At 42.3% G+C, this 18,246-nt stretch overlaps 2 protein-coding genes across 5 annotated transcripts in view; one reads left to right on the top strand and one right to left on the bottom strand.

The window, feature by feature from the left end:
* Positions 1-10,981, top strand: part of LOC125969173 (NACHT, LRR and PYD domains-containing protein 14) — a 58,222-nt gene extending 47,241 nt beyond the window's left edge. Inside the window, exon 11 of one of the 2 annotated variants that reach the window (XR_007481496.2) lies at positions 9,298-10,981. The gene's annotated coding sequence lies outside the window, so the exon portion shown is untranslated. Of the gene's footprint in view, positions 1-5,638 lie in introns of both variants that reach the window. The other variant, XM_049720971.2, reaches the window with a different exon arrangement.
* The window catches only part of LOC125969171 (potassium voltage-gated channel subfamily KQT member 5), a 111,059-nt gene that overhangs the window by 11,443 nt on the left and 81,370 nt on the right, over positions 1-18,246 (bottom strand). For all 3 annotated transcript variants that reach the window (XM_049720963.2, XM_049720962.2, XM_049720961.2), the window contains one exon: positions 884-1,107. In XM_049720963.2, coding sequence (XP_049576920.1) covers positions 884-1,107 — 224 coding nt within the window. The remainder of the gene's footprint in view (positions 1-883; positions 1,108-18,246) is intronic.

Genomic DNA, 18,246 nt, shown 5'->3' with positions numbered 1-18,246 from the left:
GAAAAAAAATGTTGCTGAACCTAAATCTTAATAACTATTAGTAAATATGCCAGTGTTGGGCAAGTTATTTCCTGAATGTTATTAGATTACTGTTATACCACAAAGCCCCATGTTTGCCGAAATACAAGCCCCAGCAGCACAGAACAATACATGCAGACTGTTGATATATTTTCATATAAATAGACATGCAAGTAGAAAGGACTTCCAATCATAGCAAGGTTCAATACACTTTAATACTTGCCAGGATGGAATTGATTGCTATTTACTGTACTGGCATTTTATTAAACAGTGTCTACTAAAGTGATCACCAATCATCAAAATGGGTCTTCCAGAAAGCTCAACACAAGCTACTGCTGACTAGCTTTCTTCTATCAAGCCAATTCTGTGCAAAATTATGCTGCATTCGAGGAAAGTGGGACTTTTCTGTCTAGAAAATTTGAACTAGAAGTCCAAGTTGCAAAGAATATCTGAGTCAAGTTGTTGCGCTAGCTTGTATGAAAATACAAATTGTATCACGATGGTGATATGAAGGGAAACCATGTAAAATTATACGAAACCACCTGGAACCTATTAAATTAAGACAAGGGGAAAAAAAGTGATCCAGGCAGAGATGTGTCTTTCCTTTTAAATAGCGACAATTAGTACTATGAACTTATTTCAACCATCGTTTGACATCTTTTTGTTTTGAAAACACCCAGAGACAGGAGACAGAACTGCTTAATTGGGCCCTTGAAGAAAAAGCTGACGTTACTGCTAAGATTTTTCCGGAAAAAAAATCATTATTTTTACCTCTACCTGAAAATATGTTAAGATTGTGATTTCTATGAGAACAGTGGCAACAATAGTCCCTCTTACAAGTGATCAAAACCTAAAAGCCACTCACCATCAGTGGTGGACCGCGACTGGCTTTTAAGGCGCAGTGAGGGTCGAAAACGGGTGCGGTCATTGAAACTCCAGCTCTTTTGTACCTTGGCAGGGCTGGTAGCCTCTGTACCAGCCTCTGCTACTGGAGAACGACGGTCATTTACTGAGGATGTTTGCCTGTTCTTTATGCTCTGACCTCTCGGGCTAGCCATCCTCACACGCTCCTTGAAGCTGAGTTTCTGGCTATACAATGAAAAGAGAATAGATGGTTAAACAAGAGAAGAGCAAATGTGAGAAAAACAATACAACACTGACATGAAGTTATATTACCTGTGAATGTTTTGGGAAAATGATTCACCAAAGTGCTGTCAGTGCTTGTTTGAACGATTATTGTAAATAGCAAAATTCATTATTAGTAACTACAAAGTAATGACATTGAGGTTGAGAGCTGCAGTGGGAAAAAACAGCATGCATTGCTGAAACATGCAGGCTCAGATTGTATATGTCTCTGTCTATGGATATTTAATATTCAAATTGATGAATGTTATTGTAATTTTGTGTGCAAATATTCATTTAGAATTTTGATGCCTACAACAAATTCCCCAAAAACTGGGACAAGGACAACAAATGAAAAAAAATATCTGTTTGGAACTTTCGGACATTCAACAGGTGAACAGTTTGTTTTTCGAAAGAGGTAACTATCTTGGTTGGTTCCAAAACGAGCATCCCTGAAAGGCCCAGTTGTTGGATGATTGCATCATGTGCTGTGCTCTGACGAGTCCATTCTCATGTCCTCCGAATCAAAGAGGAAAAGACCAACCAAAAGACCAAACCATCTGAATGCCATCAGCACAATGTTGTACATCAAGCAAGAGTGGCAAAAAAATCCACGTATTAAGCTTCAACAATGTTGAACAGTGTTTTTGAAAGGAAATTTGATGTAGCACAGTTGTAAACCTGGCCCTTTCCCAATTTGTTTGAAATGTGTTGCTGGTAATAAATTCAAAATTAGCAAATACTTGCAAACTTTGCAGTCTATTTTACTGAATGTATCGAAGGATAAAGCGGTTCAGATAATGGATGAAATGCCATACGATTTTCAACTTGTTCAGCCTCTTCTTTTAGAACAATGTACCTTTACAACACAATACACATTTAAAGCAACACGCCAATGCCAATTGAATGTTTTTTACAAGTTCATGTAATCCCTGTGACAAATTACGTGCTGCAGTCATGACTGTATGTACTGTACTCATAATTTTAACTTGTTTCCTGGTGTATTTTGCTATAAAACAGCAGTATGCCGTCATCAAGCATTGCCATAATTTAGATAGCATTCGTAAATGTCAGGTTTCATGTTCTTCCTTTGAGAAAAAAAAAAAAAAAGCCATTATCCATTTATAGTGTCAACGGCGGGCAATGCAACCAGCCTGCAAACTGAATATATGAGAAGATCCATGTACAAAGTCTTGTCTTGCTTCAAATAAAAGAAAACAGGACTCTCTGATTCTCAGGAAATTTAATTGTACTAGAACTGGCCATAGTCCTTCCTGCACATTAGAGGACTCTACAAGAACTGACTTAAAAAAAGCGATTGCTTGGCTAGCAGTTCAAGATGTCCCCCGCCTACTGCCCAAAGACAGCTGTCATAGGCTCCAGCACGAGTATGAGCCTCGTGAGGATAAAGTGGTTCAGAAAATGGATGGGGAAAAAAAATTAAGTTGATTATGATCAGTAAGAATAATTGTTACAATATTAAGTTCATGGTATGGAAAGTAGACTAACATTATTCTAACGCAAAAAAAAAACAGTATTATTATTATTATTATTGTCTTTTATATAAAACACTATTCCATTTTTAAAAACATTTTTTTCATGTTTACTTCAAATAATGAAACCTGACAAGTAGATAGAGATATAAATATATATCAAAGAGACAAAGTCGAGCCAAAGTAGTTAGTACATTTATCAAGCAATCAGGTCAGACAAGGTGCATATAATCTCTAAACTATAATATGGAGCTAGACATGATGATGCCCAAATGGTGACACTACATCCCCTGCAGATAAACCCATGCGACAATGTTTACACTGTGTTCCAAATCATTATGTACATACAGTGGAGCCTCGGTTTTTGAACACAATCCATTCCAGAAGTGAATTATTCGAATTCCAAATCATATTTTCCCATTACAAATAATGGAAGAAAAAAAAATCCGTTCCAAGCAAAAAAAAAAAAAAAAGACCCGCCTTATTTAAGCATTTTTTTCATTTGCGCATTTTTGTCCAATCACTCAACTGCAGCGCACCGCCAAACGCGCAACTGCACCGCGCTGGTCACATTATTGTGACAGAGCCGTCGCTGAAATTTAGAAAATATTTTTAAAGTCCTGCTGTACTTTCCAAAATTTAAGTGGACACCAGTGCACAGGGAGCTTAATTTTGTCCGATCGCGCAACTGCAGCGCACAGCCGAACGCGCAACTGCACCGCGCTGGTCGCATTATTGTGACAGAGCGGTCGCTAAAATTTAGAAAATATTTTTAAAGTCCTAATGTACTTTCCAAAATTTAAATGGACCTCAGTGCGCAGGGAGCTTAATTTGGTCCGATCGCGCAACCGCAGCGCGCCAGGCGCTCAGTGTCGCATTGCTTTAGGAGCGTCTTTGTGTTTTAGGATGGCTTTACTGCTCCCACTTGCTTCCTTTGGAGGCATGATTAGAGTTGATGCAATCCTCAGAGTAACGAGAACGTAATAACGAATGGAGTCAGTTGGCATACGGGTCCTCTCGGCTCATCTCGCGAGGTTCGACAACCAAATTTCGTCTGACATCTGAAGCAACAAAATCTCGAATTTTTTGTTCAAATACCAATTTGTTAGAGAACCGGGACGTTCGAAAACCGAGGCTCCACTGTATATCGAATTTAAGTTCAACATTTGAGTTTTTGGTTACTTGCAAAGTTTTTGCACAGATCACTTGTATCAATTGGTGATTTTAAACAGATGAACATAATTAAAGACTTTGTTCCACATTATCAGCAAAGCAACATTTTTCATTGTGGGTAAACTGAGGAATTTTCCTCGAGCTGAATTGTCTGCTTCTTTGCAAAAAGAACACAATCACTGGTGGTTTAGAAAAAGAAAAGGCCAATCTGAATATTTGATACCTGCAGATTATTATTTTTTCAAAATCACATTTGTTTAAGTTTTTAAAATATTTCTACATAATAATTTGTTCTCTTCTTCAATCTATTTTATTTTCAAAAGCTGTGTATTGACAATAACAGCAATGAGAGTGATAAATAATCCATCCATCTTCTATACCGCTTGTCCCCATGGGGGTCGCGGGCATGCAGCAGTCATCGGGCAGTAGGCGGGGGACACCCTGAACTGGTCGCCAGCCAATCGCAGGGCACACAGAGATGAACAATCATTTGCACTCACACCGAGGGACAATTTGGAGTGCTCAATTGGCCTACCAAGCATGTTTTTGGAATGTGGGAGGAAACCGGAGTGTCCAGAAAAACCCATGCGGGCCCAGGGAGAACATGCAAACTCCACACAGGGAGGGCCGGAGGTGGAATCGAACACACTGTGAGGCGGACGTGCTAACCAGTGTGCCACCGAGCTGCTCATGATAAATAATAATAGTTAATAATAATATATTATGAATATATTATTAAAAGATAGCATACTACTACTACTGATAATAATAATAATAATAATAATAATAATAATAATAATAATAATAATAATAATAATAAAATCTGGCGAATGGTTGTATGGATGGATAATAATTGAAGACTCTAAATTGTGTGAAATGTTTGTCTACAATATTTGGGCCCTTGGCTTGTGACCAGCGATACCCTGCCTCCCATCCGAAGTCAGCTAGGATAGGCGCCAGTACAGTTGTGAGCGGTACGAGATAGAATCTTCATCATCATCATCAACATCATCAACATTATCAACATCATCCCCATCATCATAATTTGGATACACTGGAACTGGAGTAATATTCCAATTGTTATATCTTGGTTGTTCTGCAAAATCCCCATTATTATAAGGCTAATATATTAATTCATAATTTAAGAAAAATATACTCTAAATTGTATTGCCTATTTAGTATTATTAACAAAAACTGCAAATGCTTACTAATTTGGAACACAGTGTAGTCAGCATTCCCAAAAACATGTCAGGGACTGAGCAGCGGTATACCTATGTTTCCAAGGGGTACACCTCCTCAGAAGCTCCTGTTTATTACAGTGCATTTTACTAAAAAATAAAATAAAATAAATAGAACAAGGGCAGACAGACATACAATGTGTGTGTTAGGGTTTTCCAGGTTATCTTTATCATAGGATTATGTTGGAATGTAAGCTATAATGATTAACCAATCTTGTCTTGCTCTCACAACGTAGTAAAGTAAAGTGGTTGCTTCCTCTGCTTGAGTGACCAGCTGCAGAGGAAGCAATCAAAGTTGTTCTGTTTCCCACAACATCGTAAAACACCCCCTGCTCTGATCTTACCAGAGGCCGGGGGTTCACCAAACCTGTCCACTCTCACCCCCACTCTGTTCCTCCGAATAAATATGCCCTTGCAGGAAGGAGACTTTTCAGACTTCATTCTGGAGCGAGTGAACTCTCCACCTGCAGGTGTGTCTAAAAGAACTTGCCTGTCTCCCGTGTGGTTCTTGCAAAATAAGTTGGAGTGAGCAAATCTCTAACATTTTGGTGCCGAAACCCGGGATCCCTCATACCCGCAATCTGGCTGACGAAGGAGGACGTGCTGCATTGTCGACAAGCCAGCGTCCATTAAGAGGACCTGGAGGAGAAAGTCCTGGGAAGAGAATTCTTCGCTGGGCCAGCATCTTGGGTCTGCCTTCGTCTGACAGAGGTGGATTGACGGGACCCGGCAGTGCAACGAACCAGGGGACAAGTAAGTTAAAGGCCTGAAGTTGTGTGATTGTGTTGTTGTTTGTGAAACTCGTAAAAAGGAAGAAGTGCACAGGAATAAGTTTTGTGGAAGGAGGGGGTGTTGTAGAGTCCCCCTCTGGATGAGGTGTCTCTTTTGGAGCAGTGGTTCTCAAACTGTTTTAAAATCTCAGTACCTCCGTGAATCATTATTTGACGACCACTGTTCTAAGGAGTACAACCTCGTGTTGGCAGGGCTGGGGACAAGGACTTTTGTCTTTAGTTCCCAGGGAAGGCGGGGGGTGTTGTAGAGTCCCCTCACTGGATGAAGCAGCTCCTTTTTTAAAAAAAAAAAAAAAAAAAAAGGAGGTTTTCGCGTTGGCAGGGCTGGGGACAAGGACTTTTGTCTTTAGTTCCCAGGGAAGGTGGGGGGTGTTGTAGAGTCCCCTCACTGGATGAAGCAGCTCCTTTTTTTTAAAAGGAGGACTTCGCGTAGGCAGGGATAACTTGTGTGATTGAGTGTGTGACTGGTAGGATAAATTGACTAAGAAGCAGTTCTAGCGTTGATCCACGGCAATGAAACAGGCTAGTAATCTGTCGAAAGGTCAATTTAAACCTGCATTGAGGATCTTCAAAGAAAAAAAAAATTTGAAAAAAAATTGTAAAACCTTAAACTACTGAAATTAAGATGGGAAATAAGAACGGTAAATCTCTTGCGGCAATTGGGCGAGGAAACACTTGGTGGAAGCGGACACTGCTTGGTTTACAAAAAACATGCAGTGGCCCAGAGACGCTGATAAAGGGATTGAGAAAGGCAAAAGTTCTGATGTATTTCATCTAGATGATGATAATGATCTAAATAAAGATACAACGATCTTCTACCAAAGTTCCCAAAGGGGCAGAGGAAGAGTTAGATACCAACAACGTCGCAAGGCACCATTCAAATCAAAACCCCCATCAGATTCAGACAACTGTTGGAACTGTGGGAGACGAGGACACTTGTTTTGCAAAACAATATCAATCAAAGGGTGGAGGAAGGAGCAGAGGAAAAGCCAAATTTTTAGCATGACAAGCTTTCTCCTCTTTGACTGCTTATGCTCATACAGAGAAAGAAAGAATAGATGCCCATATGACAGCAAAACATGTCATTGTCAGATTATTAGAATTTTTTTTTAGATTATTAGAAGTCCTGTCTGTTGGAAATGATATACTTTTTATCATTGGATTCTATGTAACTACTTTTGTGTGCAAGATTCTCCGCAGTATGTGACCAATCTGGCCTCGTGAAAATGACTTGGGGGCATATGGCAGTCATTAGCCGCGCTATACAATAAGCCCCACAGTTAGCTAGACATGTGCAGATCATGTGATTGTCATGGGACGGCTGAAGCAGACAAAGGTCTTATTTAAGTTGAAGTCATGAGTACGGCACAGCAATGTATTCCCAGAGGCACTAAAGACTACGTCTTTGTTGAGCTAATGGTCATGAGACGTCCATACTGCCCCCCTGTGAGTACCCCCTGTGTTCTGTGGTAATGGGATATAACTATGGAATGTTCTTCCTGTCTGGAAACCTATTCGACCATGTACACTTCCCCCTTTGGTTCTCTCTCAATAAAAGGCACAGCTAAATTCGAGCAGAGCGCGTATTCTCAGCCACACTTGCTGCGTGTGTTTGGGGTGCGCCCTTCTGCGCAGAAGAAAACGCTAAGCCAAAAAGACCTACCGCCTCTGAGATTGATTTCAGATAAATGTTGTCAACCCAACACTGTCCATCCAAGAAGTTTGACAATGCTGTTTGTATGCCCAATTACAAATGACTAGAGCTCAAATTGTGTTACACTAAAGTTAAAATATGCAAATCAAGTGGTAACGAAATGCAACTTGCTTCTAGAAGATAAATAAATAAAATTAGAATGTGCTGTCCTCGTGTGCATGGGAGGGACCAGCTCATGATCGACCACAGGAAATGGCCAGCCTGTGACGAATCATTGGTGCTGGGAACTACCTTTTGCATGCGAGAGCTGTGCATGTGTGTGCGTATATGTTAAAATGATGAACATTGGCTAAAGTTTTAGTATAAAAAAAAATTGCTAGACTGTGGTCTATCCAATTTGCACCGCAGAACAGAAATGATTTTGAAAGATAAAAATGAGAGCAAAAAGAGAGAAATCTGTTTGCAAGCAGAAACTAATCCACACTAGTGCATGTTAAGTGTCGAGCCCACATGAGAAATTTGAAGAAAAAAAATGACAGAACATGCTTTCAGGAATTGGAAGAAGCTAAATTGTGAATTTAAGATTTTGCAATGCTACATTTAATAGGAATAATTGATTGGTTGTGTTATAAGATTATACAAAATTCTAAATGCAAGCTAAATCTGAGAGATTGAGTTCTTCAAATTTAAAAACAAAGAAAAAATTCAGATTAATTTGCCAATTGTTTGTTTCAGTTAAGTTTTTTTGAATTGGTGGATTGTTCTACCAGGAAACCTGAGTTGAAAATGATATATGAATGTTGTGTGGTGAGCTTGGATGAATTGGGACCAATGTGATAGGAAGACTCCTTTTTGGAGACTGTGTGAGATACATATGATGAGCATTGATGAATGATTGCCTGAATGAAAGGTTGAATGGTTGAAGTCGTTGGCGACTACTATAGAAAATTAGTAGAGCGACTTTGATGAAAGAGTGATTTTGAGCAGGTTGAATGTTAGAACGAAACACGTAGCTTTTGGGTTGATAATTAATTAGATAAAAAACTGGAGAACCAGTAACACATGTAGAAGATGTGTGAACTGAGAAATTGAGAAGCGTTTTGGACAGAAAGTCAAATTAAATGATGATGGAATCGTATGTAGTAAAGAACGCATTCTCCCAAAAAGTTTGTCAAGGTGTGAGGCATGGGCGTTGCCAAGCCTCAAAAGGAGTGAGTGAGTAGGACAGATAGTGGAAGATAGTAATAATACAACACTTTATGACAATGAATTTTCGAATACATTTGGTGTTATACTGTGGTAATTTTTTTATTCTGGTGTAGATAGGTTAGCAACACGAGAAATTTAGAGGTTCAAAAGAAAGTTAAAAGAAAACATTTTGATTTGGACAATTGCAGGCTAACAGGAACATGAGAACGATAAGAACTACGAGGTGGGATCCAATTTCATTGGGGAGATTGAGAATTCACAGCACCATACTCTAAGTCACATTTTTGAGCAAGCATGACAATAACATGTGAGAGGTCAAGACATACAGATCAGGGCTTGATGTGGAACGCATACCTCGATAAGTTGATTTTCAATAATGATACTGAAGACAACATACTGTCCGATTAAATTGGAACTATAGATAAAATGTAGCTCAAAAATAGGATGAGTTGCAGGATTTACGATATAAAAACGAGACCGCTGTTATTAGGAGAATTTGAAGTTTGGTAAACAAACGTTACCAGCAAATTAATGGAAGCAGCTACATTTGGAGATAGTCTTACAAGTTTGATGTCCCAGCCTGTCATTCTCTGTGTCAGAGTCCCTGAAACCCAATCCGAGACTTCGCCTGCAGCCGTGAACAACCACAAAATGGTGCCTGGCTCTGAAGCACCTTTGACCTTTGGCGAAGGACAAGAAAAGACTGCTGTTGTGCTTGGAGGAGGACAAGTACACTCCGGTGGAAATACAACATCCTCGGGGACGGAAAAGACAGTGAAAAGCGGAGGAACTCACAATGATGAAAATTGACTCATTTGAACAATGGACTCATTCAAGCGTGATGGATGGGGTCGCTCTGAAGCAACAACAAAAGAACACCAACTTGAGAGGGTGAAGTGCAGCAAAAAGATATGGACTTGGAGTGTTAGGGTTAGGGTTAGGGTTAGGGGTTACCAAATTTGGTGAAGCTTGGTTCAAAGTGAAAGGGAGGTTCATTGTGCACTGAGTTTGACAGAACTGAGGAGATTTGATAAAGAAATAAATAAAAATTTGAAAAATACGTAGGGCTACAGAGAAAAGCATTATAATCAGAGATTGAACGGATTTGGATAAAACAAATAGGCTAAAACGGTAGGAAACAAGAGCAAGATCTGATATTTTGGCTCATCAAGCTTAAGACGTAGAGGTCGAGTTATATAAATTTTAGAACAGGACATTTGGCAGTCAGGAGGAAGCTGGGTTGCTTAATGTACCTACTCAATACAACAGTAAGGTTTTTTGTTCCACAGTGGAGGTTGGATGGTCAGAAAGTTAGGTACGTTCAATTTTTGACATTCACACAATCATGCATAGGAGTCACAAGGCGACAGTTAACAAGACAATGACTGCAATAGGGGCCACCTACGACTCCACCGACATGAAAAAGTAGAAGTGAGAGAGCAGAGTATGGGATTATATGCTAAAACGTCTGCTATACAGTTACCAATAGGAGATTCTATCAAAAGAAGCTACATGAGAGATGGATTAGAATCCCTTTGTCTGTGTGTTCTGTGTTTGTGTGTAATCTCTGTAAAATTGTGACAGTCTGTCGTTGTTCGTCTGAACTTTGTATGCCGTTTTGTGTATGTGTGCGTGCAGATGTGTGTGTGTGTGTGTGTGTGTGTGCGCGCACACCCTGTGTTGGTGCGAGCGTGTGAGGAGAAAGAAGGCATGGATAAGACAATCTCTTTTACACCAGGAGGCAATAAATGGGAACGCCCCTGTCATAAATAGTCTTTGGTTAAAGGGAATCATTAGGAAGTGTTCAAACTCTTCCCGCAAACACTCCTATTTGCCAGTTAAATGGGCACTACAATTGACTACGAGAGTTGCAAGCAACAGATGAAGAGCAGTCCTTGGCAGATTATATGATCAGGACGCTCAAACTGTGTCAAAGACAAATTTACTGCCGCCTGATCTTTCCTCCTCACAGGTCGACAACCCCATCAATCCAGGAGACTGGGTCTACATCAAGGTCATCAAAAGAAGGAACTGGGCCAGCCACGACGGGAGGGACCATTCCAAGTCTTGCTGACTACACATGTTGCATCCAAGGTTGCAGGACCCACAAATGCATTAACGACAACTGCTCTCCAGGAGGAAACTGGATGGGAGCTTTGGACATCACCGCTGTGTGCCAGGATGAGAGAGCCGTTTTCAAGGTGTAAGGGCTCTACTACCAACATGGCTGCACCATCGGACGGGACCTACTTCATCCAGAAGTTTAGAGGCACTGCCTCACCTGCATCCTATGGGTGCACGTGCCTGTTCAGAACGGATCGTGGTTTTGTGGTCACAAGAGTTGTCCGATGCTGCCTGCCAACTGGACACGAGTGTGTGCGCCAGTGTGTGTGACAGACCTCACCTACAGACTAGAACATCATCAGCTGACGAAAACACAAGCACATATACAACTTCTTAGACGTGACAGATGTGATAATGATAATGAGACGTGGATTGCGTAGATGCTGTTCTGTTGAGCATGTTTTACAGAAACTTGATGATTTGACCATCGAAAATGCTTCGCAAGTGATGGATACAATGATGTGCTGTTTCTGTGTTTTTCTTTTTATTTTTTTATTGATAGCATTCTGGTCGCCTGTGGCAAAGGGGCCGTGTAAGAATTTCCCTGCTAATGACATCTGGCCAGCAGGTTTTTCGCTTACACAATAAGTTTGATCTGGGGTGTTGAGGTAATGCCTCATCTTCACTGGAAGGTGTTGCTATCATTGTTTGTTGTTTTTATTTTTGCTGTTCTTCTTTCTTCATTATACATATATATATGTTTTTTCTTACTTGTCTTTGTTGTTTGGGGTGACATAATCATATGATAAAACAGGAGGGAGATGTTAGGGTTTTCCAGGTTATCTTTATCATAGGATTATGTTGGAATGTAGACTATAATGATTAACCAATCTTGTCTTGCTCTCACAACGTAGTAAAGTAAAGTGGTTGCTTCCTCTGCTTGAGAGACCAGCTGCAGAGGAAGTAATCAAAGTTGTTCTGGTTCCCACAACATCGTAAAACACCCCCTGCTCTGATCTTACCAGAGGCCGGGGGTTCACCAAACCTGTCCACTCTCACCCCCACTCTGTTCCTCCTAATAAATATGCCCTTGCAGGAAGGAGACTTTTCAGACTTCATTCTGGAGCGAGTGAACTCTCCACCTGCAGGTGTCTAAAAGAACTTGCCTGTCTCCCGTGTGGTTCTTGCAAAATAAGTTGGAGTGAGCAAATCTCTAACAGTGTGTGTGTTATTAGATGCAGGGATGGAGAGTGAGAGAGAGAGAGAGAGAGAGAGAGAGAGAGAGAGAGAGAGAGAGAGAGAGAGAGAGAGAGACAAAGCGAGAGACAAAGCGAGAGAGTGAGAATTGTGTAGTTGCTTTGAGGCATTTTAACTGCCATTACCGTTCTTTTTAATGTGGCCCTTGCTTTTAACTTCAATATTTTATTGGCTCCACTTAAAAAAAAAAAAGTGCCGTATTTTTCGGAGTATAAGTCGCACCTTTTTTCATAGTTTGGGTGGGGGTGCGACTTATACTCAGGAGCAACTTATATGGGAAATTTTTAACATTATATATATTTTTTTTTGGTCACACATTCACACCGTCATTACAGTCATTGTGAAGTAGATTCACTTCACGTTATTTTCAGACGAAACCAGATGAGGGCGCTCTAGGCCTGCTTTGATAAATTCACCATTGGCTGTAACTCATATCAACTGAGAAAGGTTTAACAAAAATGGCACCAAAAAGAAAATCATATTTTGCAGATTACAAACTGCATATAGTAAAATATGCAGCAGAAAACGGTAATCGAGCAGCAGAAAGAAAGTTTGGAGTTAGTGAGAAATTTGTAAAGGACTGGCGAAAAGCGGAGGTTAGTCTTAGCGAAATGAAAAAAACAAAGTGGACGAAGAGTTTGAAGGATTTGATGATTTGGAGTGACACAGGTTTGACAAACTTGTTATTTATGTTAGTTATTCGTAGTTTCACATTGTCTAGAGAGGCCGTGAAGGCAGGAGGGGGGGGGGGGGCGATTGTCGCTGTAGGCTCATTGAGCTCGTTTTGTTAAATAAAGAGCCGGTTACCAAACCCATGTCTTGCTTGGTACTTTGGTAACGCTGCTATATAGTCATACACGTAGACCTGTGGAATAATTGGAGCCGCCAACTTACAACGAGGCTGACGTCAGCGGCGCATGGAGTTCCTGAGTCAATAGCTGTTTTTATTTTTTTAAGTGACACAGAGGACGAAATTTCGATGGATTTAATGATTTGGAGTGACACGGATGGTTCGATAAAATTGTTGTTTATATTATAGTTTGATATATAGTTTAGATATAGTTATATGGGCCTGTGGAAAAAGTTGAACTGCAACTGACGTCAGCGGCGCACCACACACACTTCCGGGGTTAGAAGCGCCGGTGTTTACACAAAGGATGAAGATTCCAATTGATTTAATGATTTGGAGTGACACGGATGGTTCGATAAAATTGTTGTTTATATTATAGTTTGATATATAGTTTAGATATAGTTATATGGGCCTGTGGAAAAAGTTGAACTGCAACTGACGTCAGCGGCGCACCACACACACTTCCGGGGTTAGAAGCGCCGGTGTTTACACAAAGGACGAAGATTCCAATTGATTTAATGATTTGGAGTGACACGGATGGTTCGATAAAATTGTTGTTTATATATTGTTATTTGATATATAGTTTATATATTGTTATATGGGCCTGTGGAATGATTTGAACTGCAACTGACGACGACTCCGACGTCAGCGGCGCGCTGCACACGCGGCGTTGTTTACACAAAGGATGAAGAATTCGATGGATTTAATGATTTGGAGTGACACAGATGGTTGGATAAACGTGTTCTTTATGTTATAGTTATTTGAATCACTGTTAATGTTACGTCAGGCCTGTTCTCAGCTCCTCGTTTATGTTTATGTCACGTTAGCATACCGTATCGTTTAGCCTGTTGTTGCTGGTTCATGTCTGTTCTTGGTGTTGGATTTACCGTATTTGCCGGTGTACAGGTCGACTCGGTGTATAAGTCGACCCCCTAAAATTCGACGGAAATTTACGATTTTATGATATATCCTTTGTATAAGTCGAGCTGAATTGTTGCATTATATTAAACTTCAAAATTCAATATGCGAAATTTAATGACGAAATGTGTTCAAATTCCGGGAGGCCGTGCGCATGCGGCTGTTTATAAGCACCGCGGAGGAGATCGCGGAGCCTCATTCGACTACCAGCGGCCGGCGAGCTCGCGCACGCCGCCCGGCACCAACGGGAGGCCGGAAATAACTCCAAGCCGAGCGGATCGGCACTTTATAAGCACCGCGGAGGAGATCGCGGCGCCTCATTCGACTTCCAGCGGCCGGCGAGCTCGCGCACCCGCCCGGCACATCCAGGAGGCCGTGCGCACGCGCCAAGTGGCCGAAAATAGCCCCCGCCGAGCGGATCGGCTGTTTATAAGCACCGCGGAGGAGATCGCGGCGCCTCATTCGACTTCCAGCGGCCGGCGAGCTCGCGCACCCGCCCGGCACATCCGGGAGGCCGTGCGCACGCGCCAAGTGGCCGAAAATAGCCCCCGCCGAGCGGATCGGCTGTTTATAAGCACCGCGGAGGAGATCGCGGCGCCTCATTCGACTTCCAGCCGCCGGCGAGCTCGCGCACCCGCCCGGCACATCCGGGAGGCCGTGCGCACGCGCCAAGTGGCCGAAAATAGCCCCCGCCGAGCGGATCGGCTGTTTATAAGCACCGCGGAGGAGATCGCGGCGCCTCATTCGACTTCCAGCGGGCCGCGCACTCGCGCACGCCGCCCGGTTCAAATTTTCTAAGTGCAACGCACAATGAGATGCATGAGAAACGGCCTTGGTTACCATCACATTTGAAGCGATGAATACGAAGTTAAATTTTATGACTCGGTGTATAAGTCGAGGTCGATTTTTTTCGGTCGATTTTGGATCGAAAAAGGTCGACCAATACACCGGCAAATACGGTAGTCAAATACATTTCTCCCAAAAGTGCAACTTATACTCCGGTGCTACTTATATATGTTTTTTCCCCTTAATTGTGCATTTTATGGCTGGTGCGACTTAAACTCCGGTGCGACTTATAGTCTAAAAAATACGGTACTACCTTTAAGGACGTTATGTCAAGCGATTATCAAGTTTAAAACAACACTGTTGGTGGACCTGTAATTTTGAAGAAGCAAGGCAATTGTGCTTGGACGAGACAGCAACATTAGAAAAATGATACAGTTTGGTGACTCACATACTGACTCACCAGTTTGCATGCGGTAAATGTGAGCGTCACCTAGAAACATTAGTCAATAATGTCACCATCCACACTCTCATCTGAACTTTGTTGTATTGTCTGATCTACAACAGCTTAGAAAAACTGTGAAAAAATAATAAAACATGGAAGCTGAACTGATGTTTTAGACTCGAGGGCATCAACATGGTAGCCCCCAAGGATCAGATGAGGGCAGTTCTTAAAATAGTTCACCAGTGAGCTGCTCATTATTGTGTGGTGCTGTTGTTGCTGAGCACATTTGTTGTTTCAGAAGTGTCTATCAAACTTTGGATGACTGCAGTAGCCAAGAAGTAGTAGGTCTCAGTTACAATCAGGTTTATGACGTCCGTTTAGAATTTATTTTTCAAACCGTGAGAACGTAATCTGCATCAATCAATCTTTTTGAGTCAGCCACTTCATTGCCATTTGAAATGCTTTGACGTCTTCATCATGGGCTGTAACTCAACTCTGCTTATTACACAACACTGATTAATTCAAGTTCCAGTGGCTTGTAACAGACAAACATGTGACTGCAAATATAGTATAACAAACAATTGTTACATGTCTCACCACCTGGGTCGGTCATTCATTCATTCATTCATTCATTCATTCATTCATTCATTCATTCATTCATTCATTCATTCATTCATTCATTTGTTCGTTCGTTCGTTCATTCACTTGAATAAATGAATGAACTCATGCTGACTTGAGTGTCCTGTATACATCGCATATTACTCACTTGTTAACTCTTCCAGTTTCACTGCTGCAGTTTTACGACTTTGTTTAACCACATGCCGTATCAACGCAACTCAATATATTTAAATTAAAACGGATGCCTTAAATTTGCACACACATTCTACACTGTGAATGCTTGTCAGGCTTTTGGATAGGTAAAAGTAGGGTTCCTGTTACACTGACAGCCAAAATATTGTGACAATTATCACGATTATCAGTTTAAGTTCATTTGTAAGTATTTGCTTGGCACAGGTGTTAAAGACAAAACACATACAGCACAAATTTCTATTGTTGCCCCTTATACCAAAATGTGAATGGAAATAAAATAAATTACTGTCAGGTCCGAAATTATTGTATTAACATTAAAATAATGATGCCAGGAAAAAGAAAAGAAAAGAAAAGAACAAGGACACACAGACCCAGATTGACCTAACTGTCAATTGGCCTGAGCATTACCGTATTTGCCGGTGTATTGGTCGACCTTTTTCGATCGAAAATCGACCGAAAAAAATCGACCTCGACTTATAAACCGAGTCATAAAATTTAACTTCGTATTCATCGCTTCAAATGTGATGGTAACCAAGGCCGTTTCTCATGCATCTCATTGTGTGTGGGTGTGCGTCCGTCAGGCTCATCAAACAGCGAGAAACTGAATCATTATAAAGCGTTCGTCGCATTAACACGCATCCTCAGCAACAATTTCAAATATTCTCACCTCAATAACGGACATCGAAAGCCAGGTAGCGACGATGACTGCTAGGGGGAAGTACTGGGTATTGAGCGAATGTGCGAGTCATCGCGCGTCAAGCAACGACAATAACTACCGGTACGTAAACATTCAATCGCCATGTCTAAATGAATGTCGTTGGCACTTAGAAAATATTCGCCAAACTTGGCCAGACTTCCAGGGGAAGAGGCCGAATTTTCACTTGTTCTGGCCGACCGGAGGAACCAGCCGAGGCGGACACTTTACGGCGGTTGAGTCGTTGGCACTTAGAAAATATTCGCCAAACTTGGCCGGACTTCCAGGGGAAGAGGCCGAATTTTCACTTGTGGTGGCCGACACGGGGAACCAGCCGAGGCGGACACTTTACGGCAGTTGAGTCGTTCGCACTTTGAAAATATTTGCCAAACTTGGCCAGACTTCCAGGGGAAGAGGCCGAATTTTCACTTGTGGTGGCCGACATGGGGAACCAGCCGAGGCGGACACTTTACGGCGGTTGAGTCGTTGGCACTTAGAAAATATTCGCCAAACTTGGCCGGACTTCCAGGGGAAGAGGCCGAATTTTCACTTGTTCTGGCCGACATGGGGAACCAGCCGAGGCGGACTCTTTATGGCGCAAGAGCCGTTGGCACTTAGAAAATTTGAACCGGGCGGCGTGCGCGAGTGCGCGGCCCGCTGGAAGTCGAATGAGGCTCCGCGATCTCCTCCGCGGTGCTTATAAACAGCCGATCCGCTGTGCGGGAGCTATTCCCGGCCACTTGGCGCGTGCGCACGGCCTCCCGGATGTGCCGGGCGGCATGCGCGAGCTCGCCGGCTGCTGGAAGTCGAATGAGGCTCTGCGATCTCCTCCGCGGTGCTTATAAAGAGCCGATCCCCTCGGCGGGAGCTATTTCCGGCCACTTGGCGCGTGTGCACGGCCTCCCGGTGGTGCCGGGCGGCGTGCGCAATTGCGCTCGCCGCTGGAAGTTGAATGAGGCTCCGCGATCTCCTCCGCGGTGCTTATAAAGTGCCGATCCGCTCGGCTTGAAGCTAGTTCCGGCCTCCCGGTGGTGCCGGGCGGCGTGCGCGAGCTCGCCGGCCACTGGAAGTCGAATGAGGCTCCGCGATCTCCTCCGCGGTGCTTATAAAGTGCCGATCCGCTCGGCTTGGAGCTATTTCCGGCCTCCCGGTGGTGCCGGGCGGCGTGCGCGAGCTCGCCGGCCGCTGGAAGTCGAATGAGGCTCCGCGATCTCCTCTGCGGTGCTTATAAACAGCCGATCCGCTCGGCTGGAGCTATTTCCGGCCACTGCGCATGCGCCTGGCCTCCCGGAATTTGAACACATTTCGTCAATAAATTTCGCATATTTCTGATTGAATTTTGAAGTTTAATATAATGCAACAATTGAGCTCGACTTATACAAAGGATATATCATAAAATCGTAAATTTCCGTCGAATTTTAGGGGGTCGACTTATACACCGAGTCGACTTATACACCGGCAAATACGGTATGTTTATGTGACATCACAAAGCAATGTAGAATTTGACCAATGGGCTACAATGACAGAATTGTTTAAATTGCAGCTCAGTGCTATTAATTAGTTCCTGTGTTGAGATTGAGGTTCATACCAGTGAAGATACTAGATATAATCAGACAAGATTGGAGCTCAGTTTTACTAAAGGTTTCCTGTGTTGAGATTCAGGTTCATACCAGCAAAGATACAAGATAAAATCAGACAAGATTGGGAGACTTACCAAAATAACTAAT

This window comes from Syngnathus scovelli, chromosome 5 (genome assembly GCF_024217435.2).
Source record: "Syngnathus scovelli strain Florida chromosome 5, RoL_Ssco_1.2, whole genome shotgun sequence".
Lineage (NCBI taxonomy): Eukaryota > Metazoa > Chordata > Actinopteri > Syngnathiformes > Syngnathidae > Syngnathus > Syngnathus scovelli.
Note: the sequence above shows the minus strand (reverse complement) of the source record. Positions and strands in the feature narration are given on the sequence as shown.